At 43.6% G+C, this 9,002-nt stretch overlaps 1 protein-coding gene across 2 annotated transcripts; it reads right to left on the bottom strand.

Moving 5' to 3' along the window:
* Positions 1–1,466: 1,466 nt before the first annotated feature.
* On the bottom strand, positions 1,467–8,463 carry anapc15 (anaphase promoting complex subunit 15). 2 transcript variants are annotated; one of them, XM_017682885.2, is made up of 5 exons: positions 8,376–8,463; positions 6,769–6,890; positions 6,632–6,691; positions 5,585–5,722; positions 1,467–2,241 (listed from the first exon to the last, which is right to left on the bottom strand). In XM_017682885.2, exons 2-5 carry the CDS (start codon positions 6,886–6,888, stop codon positions 2,194–2,196), a joined length of 366 nt encoding a protein of 121 aa, XP_017538374.1. In that variant the 5' UTR covers positions 6,889–6,890; positions 8,376–8,463; the 3' UTR covers positions 1,467–2,193. The 2 variants fall into 2 exon arrangements, with proteins under 2 accessions (XP_017538374.1, XP_017538373.1); XM_017682884.2 differs by having other exon boundaries at positions 8,290–8,438.
* Between the last annotated feature and the right edge of the window lie 539 nt (positions 8,464–9,002).

Here is a 9,002-nt window from a genome sequence, read left to right as displayed (position 1 = left end):
CCAGAAGGCACAGCAGTAAAAGCCAATTCAGTGCCGAAAATAGTTTGAAAACTTCAACCATTTAACCACTTGAAGTGCTGTTAAATATCTGAGTGGTAAATTTCACTCCCTATGTAGTTCAGTACTGAAGACCCAGAATGCAGCAGACATTTTTGCATATTTGATACAAATATCAGACTACAAGATCAAAATAAGCCATCCAAGGAGTTAACTATATAATACATATAGCATCCCCCCGCGACCCTGACGGAGAAGCGGCTTAGAAAATGGATGGATGGATGGATGGATGGATGGATACACACACACACACACATATATATATATATATATATATATATATATATATATATATATATACATACATATATATGTATGTGGACCTTTGAGGCCACCTCAGTTGTGCAAGTGACATAGTCAGCTATCATCAATAAAGCGATCATGAGGGAAATATTCTACCTACCCTTAGTGAATGTTTACACCTTAGTGTGGAAATCTACTGAAACGTTATGGGGTGGCTAATCATTGCTCTGACAGGCCCCTGCTTTTGATCATGATTTTAACCAATGGCACTCTATTCAACAGTAGAAATGACACAAGGAACAAAAACAATGTTTTTATCCTAAACCTCATCACAAACAGAACATCAGCTCCAGCTGTTTTTATGTGCATGTACAGTAATGTAGGTCTAATATAAGCACAGAAGAACGTTATTAACTGTTCGTTTTCCCCCCCAGAGTCGTTCACCACCCTGCTAAAATACTGCCTTTAACCTGGCCACCCCTGGGTAGACTACTTTTAACATGTTTTACCTGCTTTTTCTGTTAAAATAATGAATTACTACAGGGCTTTAACAAGCAAAGTCAATGTTTTTCCATTCAGATTAAGTATCCTGATGTCTCGATGAGGTGTCTGACCGCTGACTTCCAGAGTGACTCCGCTATAATGACTCACAAACCCCCTTGTTTTCAGTATGTAAAGCACTTGGGCGTGTTGCAGTGTGAAGTTTCTTCACTGAGGGCACTATTAGCATGCAAGTTGCCGTGAACCCACAGCACCAGGATCTCACGAACATGCGTCTGTACAGCAAAGCCAGTTTGATGCACTTATATATTCTGTGTGTTGTACATTTTAACAGCTTTTAAAATGAGAGGAGAAATCATTTCCGAAAGATGTTGGCCACCTCAACATGTGATGTTTTATTCGAGATTTCTAATAAATTAGATTAGAAAGTAGCTTAGACTGCAGCAGACCTTGCATTTGGGGTGAAGGTGATGTGATAGATAATCAAAATAGTTTAGATACTGCTCAGGCCTCATTTCTGCTTTCTTTTATTTAACTCAACCCAACTGATGAAAACGCACCCAGTTCACCTTCTGTTCACTGCAGCCCAAACACACGACTGTGAAAGCTATTAATCATGGGAAATGACTGTGATCAGCTCAAACCACTGGAATTGGGCTATTATGTAAGATCTGAGACAGGCCTACTTCACAAGCTTTATTTATATATAAACACAGCCTTGCCTCTTTATACAAGTAAAAACACAAGTACACTGCTGTACAAACAACATGAATCCAATCTCTGTCAGTTTCCAAGTCTGACAGCTTACAATTAGCCTGGTCATCAAGTTTTCCATAAAACAGTATAGAGTATAATGAGTATAATGACCTCATGAAATCACACTCTTTTCTCACACTCAAGGTTTAGTAGTCTCTATTGCCTGACGTGACACTTCATAAAGACAAAACAAAGCTGTATTTTGGAGAAACAATGGCTTTGAAAGATACGACTGTGTGCGTGTTTGTTTTGTGAGCCTCCTGTCCTTGAGTGGGTTACAACCTGATAGCTACAACGCAACAGACTACACATGAGCCCTCGTGATCTGGTTTCCCTGAACAATGCAAAGTATTCTCTGCTGTTTCTCATAAAAAGGCAAGTCATGGTTGTTTGGCACCTGGAGCTGTTCTGCAGAAACAAAGCTTAGTCTACACCCACCCTTCAAAGGCTGTCCAAAAACTGCATTATACAGTCTATGGAGGCGTTAAATATCAAAAACAAACAAACAAACAAACAAAAAATCTCCATCACAGTACACACTGGACTCCAGGCTGAGCAGACAAACACCTACTCCTCCCACTGAGCCGCTCTGCTCTCCGATGAGAGATCCGGAGGTAGAAGACTGATCGCTCAGGTCTAGATCATCCACTGGTCCTGGTCTTGGTCTGCGCCCTCCATGTCAACCTGAATAAGAAACAGCACTGATTCAGCCACTTTTAATCAGGCACAGCATGATTAAACACATCATTACAGTGGAACTGTTTATTTTATTTCTCCATGGTTCAATCATGACTATATGTAACATCTTATTTTATTAACACAGTAAATAGGGAAACTTATACATTTTCATAGCTTGACCCTTCCAACCATCTGTAGAGCCAGCTTGAAGCCCAGCTGCATACGAGCTATTGCTATGACTCTGTGACTGTAGTCCTTTTACTGAAATAATGACTCTCTCAATAAATCCCTGATAAAAGCTACTGCCATGGTTAACTTACTCATCACTGCAGGTCACCAAGGCTGAAGTAAGCAAAACAAAGCACTGATGTCAGCAATATCAGTTATACCATTAACTTTAGCCAGAGAACCAGAGAACGCCTTCAACAACACACACTGGACCGTGCTCACAGGAGGACTACGGATAAACCAAAGAGCAACAAGTCATTAAAAGCAAACAACAGTAAAGCAGCTCCCCTTATAACACGATCAGCATGAGAGCAAGAGGCTAAAATAATGGAAGACCTGGAACCACAGACAGTATATACAATATATACACATTTGATGGAACATGCAGCCACCGCTGCTCTCACTGGACAACAGTGATTAATTGGAATCACGTTCATGTGATTTTCATGTTCAGGCTGATGAAAATGATGTTGAAAAAAACTGGATTATTTAAAGTAAATGATGCAGCTTCTGTGCACTCATACAGCTATAACCAAATGAGCTCTACATGGCAAAAAAAATCCAACAATGTGTTTTGAGAGTCATTTAAAGTGACCTGATGCAATTTTTTAAAAACCAGTGCTCATGAAGGGAACCAGGAATCACAATGGCAAGCATGCAGAAGAATAAAGGTGAAAATGATTTATTTTTCAAAAATAGTCAAAGAGCAGTGTGTAGGTTTTTGTGTTGGACTGCTAATGGGGGCTGCCCCTTCAGATGAGCTGATGAGCTAATGCTACTCAGTACAAGGTAAGAAGCTACAACCCTGCAGACACATGAAGATCAAGCAAAGTAGGCCAGAATGACCACAAAAAAGATAAACCCTAGAAAACGCTACGATTAGAAGATCAGCCAGATTAGTAGACAGGATCTGTACAACCTGCACACCTATCAAGTTCAGAACATTCCAATGCATGAGATTTTACCAAAACTAGTAAACGCAGCTACCCAAACTGTTAAAACTCAAACACAGAGTTCGAATTTTCCCTTCCACCTTAAATGGCGCAGCAGTCACATTCAGGCTCCTTGTATGTAGAACGAATTTGGAAAAAGGAGCTGGCAAATAACATCATATCATATCACAGGGAAAAAATATGACAATAAATGCACCTATAAATCAGAACATACCTCAAACTTTCATTTGGTGTGTTTTAATGAGCAGCTAACAAGCAGCACAACAGAGCAATGATCAGCCACTGGAGCTGCTGGCCTGCTGAACACGTCTCAGTGGCTGATCTAGAACTGTGACCCAACACTTTACCTACTACACTAATGAGCGCATTTCAAACTATACTACACTGTAGTGTTTTAGAGCCTTCGCTGGATGAGCTACAGCGCTGTCATCTCATAAACTGCCACTGAGCTGCCAAATGAACTTGGAAGTCCATGGTAGCAGCGTGACTGTGTGACTTCTTCACGAATGACTATGAATATAAACTTTCACTAGTTTTATCCACAGTCCTAGAGATCTACAGCCTTATCGCTTTGTATTTACATACAGTTCCCACCCACCAGACGGCTCTCCCCCTCACATGATGCTACATAGCTGAAAGGTGGCGTACCTGCCTGTGTAAAACACTTAAAGCCCGTAAAGGCATCGTTTCCAGCTTTCTGTTGTTTTCTTCTCTAAAGCTAAAGGTGAGGTTACTTCGTGAAAGGCCTCAGTGTTACCAACGCTACCATATAGAGAAGAGTTGACCGGCATGACCACGGAGAGCTCACAACACGCAAAACCTCAAAAATCACTGGTGCTGTTCAGATGGGATTAGTCTTACATGGGCAGATAATGTAATGCGGGGTCGTGTGATTTTAGAATAGGATGACGATGTTTATAACTAATTCACACATCATAAAAAACTATGAAGAGGGACAACTTGATTTATGCACTACGGTCACACCCAAAAAGCACATTGTGCAATGTTCAGCTGCTCACAAGTAGAAAAAACATCCAAATATTTCATTTTAGGAAAGCACCAATACATTATTATTCTATTACATATTATTATACATTATCATCTCCGATACCAACACCTTACCCTTAAGTATCTGCCGACACTCAGTACTCACACCGTCACTAACTCTACCCACCCTAACTAGCCTAAAAACCATGATAGGTACACAAATCTTCTCTGCCAGCGTTGTACTGCAGCCACCTTCAGCTCCTGCTTGCTTAAGGGCCTAGTCCTCATTAGGTTTTTGCTCATCACATGAAAGGTATTCTCAATTCTCAATGAAATCTAGATCAGGACACTGACTCGACCAGTCAGTAATTTTTCCAGTTTTAACTTTGATGCATGCATGTTTGGTATCACTGTCTTGTCATAGAATGAACTGCCACCCAATTAGTTTGGAGGCATTGGGCTGATAAGATATACACCACAGAATTACTTCGGCTGCTGCCATCAGCAGCTACACCATCAAGGAAGACGAGTGAGCCAGTACCCGTGGCAGCCGTACAGGCCCAGGCCGTAACACTCCCACCACCGTGTTTTGCAGATGAGGAAGTGTGCTTTGGATTTTAGGAATTTCCTCTTCACCTCCACTCTATGGTCTTTTCAAGTTAAACTTGGGGGGGTGGATGACCCATAAAATGTGCTGTAATTTCTACCTGGTACAATTAAAATGTCCTGAGAATGTGTTCCTTAGCTACATGTGAACTCTTTGAGCACAGTTTTAAATTGTGGAGTATAAAGGCTGCTCTGCTAAAGGCAAAACCTTCAGGCAAAGAGCGTCAGGCAAAAGGGCTTCACACATGAAGCCAAAGGGCTACGAAGTGGCCTTGTGACATTCACAATTCTGATATTTCTGCCTAGATTAATGACAGTTTTGGAGCCAAATTAAGGATAACAATATACTACACCTACAACTTTTACTGACCTCCGTTTTATCATGTCTTTTTTTATTCAACAAAGGATTACGACTCAACTCACTGTGCTTTCTTCTGCAACGGGGACTGTTGGAAAGTCCCAGGACGAAATGGCAAAGTAAAGGAAGAATTCAATTCCACATGGTTACCTGAATAACTCCTGTTACCAGACTTCAGCACAAATGTTGGACGTATCTGTAACCACTGACTTCTCACCTCGTTGATCTCTCCATCATCAGGAAACTCGTTGTAGATATTCATGTCATCCATGTCTTGCATGTCTTCATCTTCTTCGGAGTCTTCTTCACTGTCCTCCTCGTCTTCGTCGTCCTCCTCTTCCTCCTCATCAAATGTCTGCACAAGAAGTAGAAAGAGGATGTTGTCAAATGTACTAGCTGCACTTAAAGGGGCTAATGATCAATCTCTACTGAGCAGTTAAAGGCCAGAAACACACTCAACGCAAGAACCCGAACGCAAATGTGAACGCTCGGTCAACGCACGGGAAACGTCTGTCCTTCTGTACAAACTCACCGCACGTTCTTGCATTGCTGTGGAGGTTAAAACGCTCAGTACTGAAGGGGGCGCTAGAGTACAGATCAGAGAGGGATCTACTGTTGTTCCAGCCTCAGCAGCTAAACGTGGACGGCAGAGGAGAGCGAGCTGCTTTGCCTCTTCTCCTGGATCGGAATTGCTATAGTTAATCATATTTTAATGCCGTCTTTGCGTGAGACTTAAGTGCATCGTCTGCTGCGGCAGCTGAGAAGCACGCTAGTGATGCGAGACCGCTTAGTCAGGCTTGGCTGTCGTTATAGCGCCCCTTGCTGTCATGCTCAGAATGCAGCTCGTGCTTGCGTCGCATCATGAAATGCCTTGTGACGCATTTTTCGAACGCACCTACGCGTGAACCCCCGTCTGCGTTCGTGTCTTTGCGTGGGGTTTCGGACCTAAGGCTTCCTAGCTTGAGATGTTATAAGATAAATAAACATGCATCATAACTTTGGATATAATTCCAGAATTAAGACGTGACTTGCTTTTTGAAATATGATTTTGTGAAAACTCATAAATGTGGGACTAAAGATACAAAGTTTCTGTAATACGGGCCCCTGTGGCTTAATTACAGCCAATTAACTGCACAGAACAAAACTCTAATTCCTACTTCTACTCTACGCAGCTTGGGTTACAGGAATTATTCACTCAGTATCCCTCGTCCTACAGAGCTGTGTGCACCACCGATTATCACCACCATAATCGCAGCCAGTTTACCTCAAAGATGGGTCTTCCAATGGGCAACAGGTTGGTGTCCTTTTCAGCAATGCTCTGTAACTGGAAAAGGACATAAAGTCAGCACGGCACAAGTAGAGCGAACCAGGCCGTAACTCTGATTAAACTGGCTGGCTTGCCCATGTCTGGTGCTGCTGCTCTTGCTGGTGAAGCTCTGTTTCATCCACACATGGCCGGTCCAGATTAAACCACAGAGACTCCGTCATTCGTGGGAAGAGCGAGGGGAAGAGCGTAGACATGACTGAACACACAGAAAAACAGCTATGATTAAAAGTTCAGGTCTACAGCAGAAACGACAGCCTTTATAAACCACTATACAGCTGTGCAGCCGGCACGGACAAAGCCCTCAAGCTCCTGACCCTTAAACACAAACAAGCTGAAAGAAATACTGGGAAATAATCAGACAGCCGCCTCATCTCCCTCATCTGCTTCATCTCCGTCATCTGCCTCATCTCCGTCATCTGCCTCATCTGCCTCATCTCCGTCATCTGCCTCATCTCCCTCATCTCCCTCATCTCCGTCATCTCCCTCATCTCTCCACATGAACAGACCCAGCTGGAGCTTCCTAGTGGAATATATATGGCTGGTTCCCCGGATGGGGATCACAGGAGGTTTAAAGATTTGCTGTTTTCAAACTTAAATTTCGATTTTTAGACCAAGAGCTGCGGTTTTATTCACACACTTCCCTGACGAGCACGACGCGGAGAAACCGAACCCAACAACACCAAAGTGCAGAACTTTAGCTGCTTCAGCTTCAGGTCCAGTTCATGTGCTGTGTGTTTACAGGGCTTCCTGCCCACCTTCCTGGTCCAGTAGCGCTGCCTTCACTACCCAGTGTGGTTTATAATGTCCATCAGCACATCATAATCATCATCATCATCATCATCATCATCACCATCAGCACATCATCATCACAATCACATCACCATCAACACCATCATCACCATCAACACCATCAGCACATCATCACCACCATCATCATCATCATCAACACCATCATCACCACCATCATCATTATCAGCACATCATCACCATCATCATCATCAGCACACCATCATCATCATCACCACCATCATCATCATCATCATCACTATCATCATCATCATCATCATCACTATCATCATCATCAGCACACCATCATCACCATCATCAGCACATCATCATTATCACCATCACCACATCATCAGCACATCATCAACACACAGGCCAGTAAACCAGCCGCGCGTTCAGGGGCGTTAAACGCGCTGGACGTCCGGATATTTATGACCTCAGACGCAGGAAACTCCCGCACGCCGGCTTCTCTCTAACCGAACCGTCCCGTTCCACCTTAAACAGTGCAGCAGTTACGGTCTGACGCCGGGAGCGTTATAATGGCAGTTGCACATATTTAAGGTGGAACGGGGAAATTCGAACAACAGGTTAGCGAATAAGAAGCTTTGAAATGTTTTCTGGGTTTTTCTATAAAATAAAGCCATAAAATCTGAATCCGGGTCCTGCACAGCTGCGCGGAGCCGAGCTAACGGCGGCTAAAGGGCCGAACCCGAACCCGAGCCCGAGCCCGAACCCGGGTCCGTCCGGCGGTTCTGTGCGCGCTGCTTGCGGGTCCAGTTCTGCTCTGACCCGCCTCGTTTTGACGTTACCTGGCGGCGAGTTTCCCCCGCGAGCGACGCAACCAAAACTCAAAATTCAAGAAGCGAAATCTGCGCTCCGACTAAATGGTTCCCACCGGAAAAGCGAACTCTGCGCGAGGGTTCCGCCGCGCGTCTCGCGGCTCGGCCTCGCCTTCCTGTGATCAGCCGCTCAGCGTCTCGCGCAGCCGCTGCTATGGAGACCGGGGTGGATGGGCGGGGTCGAGATCAGCTTCAAAGCGCAACAACGCAACAAACAAACAAACAAACAAACACAAATAAAAGCATAAGCGGACTCGGAGAGCAGATAAAACCATTTTGTACTAAAGAACACTTAAAGAACGTTCGTATTCGTGAAATACTGACTTAATATCTCGAAGTGATTACTAATTTTCTCGAAATGTTAACTTAATATTTCTGATGTTTTTTTATGTTGACTTAAAATCTCGAAATAGTGACTAATTAAAAAAAATCTAAGTAATGGCTGATAATCCTGACACACACACACACAGACACACACACACACACACACACACACACACACACACACACACACACAGAAACACACACACACAGACACACAGACACACACACACAGACACACAGACACACAGACACACACACACAGACACAGACACACACACACACACAATTCCTAAGTGGGTTTGGCGCCACCTGCCGGTCGGCACGTGTTCAGCCCAGCAAAACTGCAGATAACTCCGTAA

The sequence above is a fragment of the Pygocentrus nattereri genome, chromosome 17 (genome assembly GCF_015220715.1).
Source record: "Pygocentrus nattereri isolate fPygNat1 chromosome 17, fPygNat1.pri, whole genome shotgun sequence".
NCBI classification, from domain to species: Eukaryota; Metazoa; Chordata; class Actinopteri; order Characiformes; family Serrasalmidae; genus Pygocentrus; species Pygocentrus nattereri.
The sequence above is the reverse complement of the archived record's forward strand: the minus strand, read 5'-3'. Positions and strand labels throughout refer to the sequence as shown.

Excerpts from the sequence above, each read along its gene's own strand:
- anapc15 (XM_017682885.2), bottom strand. The coding sequence starts at position 6,888 with ATGTCTACGCTCTTCCCCTCGCTCTTCCCACGAATGACGGAGTCTCTG. Across the intron at positions 5,723-6,631 it reads TTGGAAGACCCATCTTTGAG|ACATTTGATGAGGAGGAAGA; the intron begins GTAAACTGGCTG and ends CTTCTTGTGCAG. Across the intron at positions 2,242-5,584 it reads ATGATGGAGAGATCAACGAG|GTTGACATGGAGGGCGCAGA; the intron begins GTGAGAAGTCAG and ends TTTCTTATTCAG.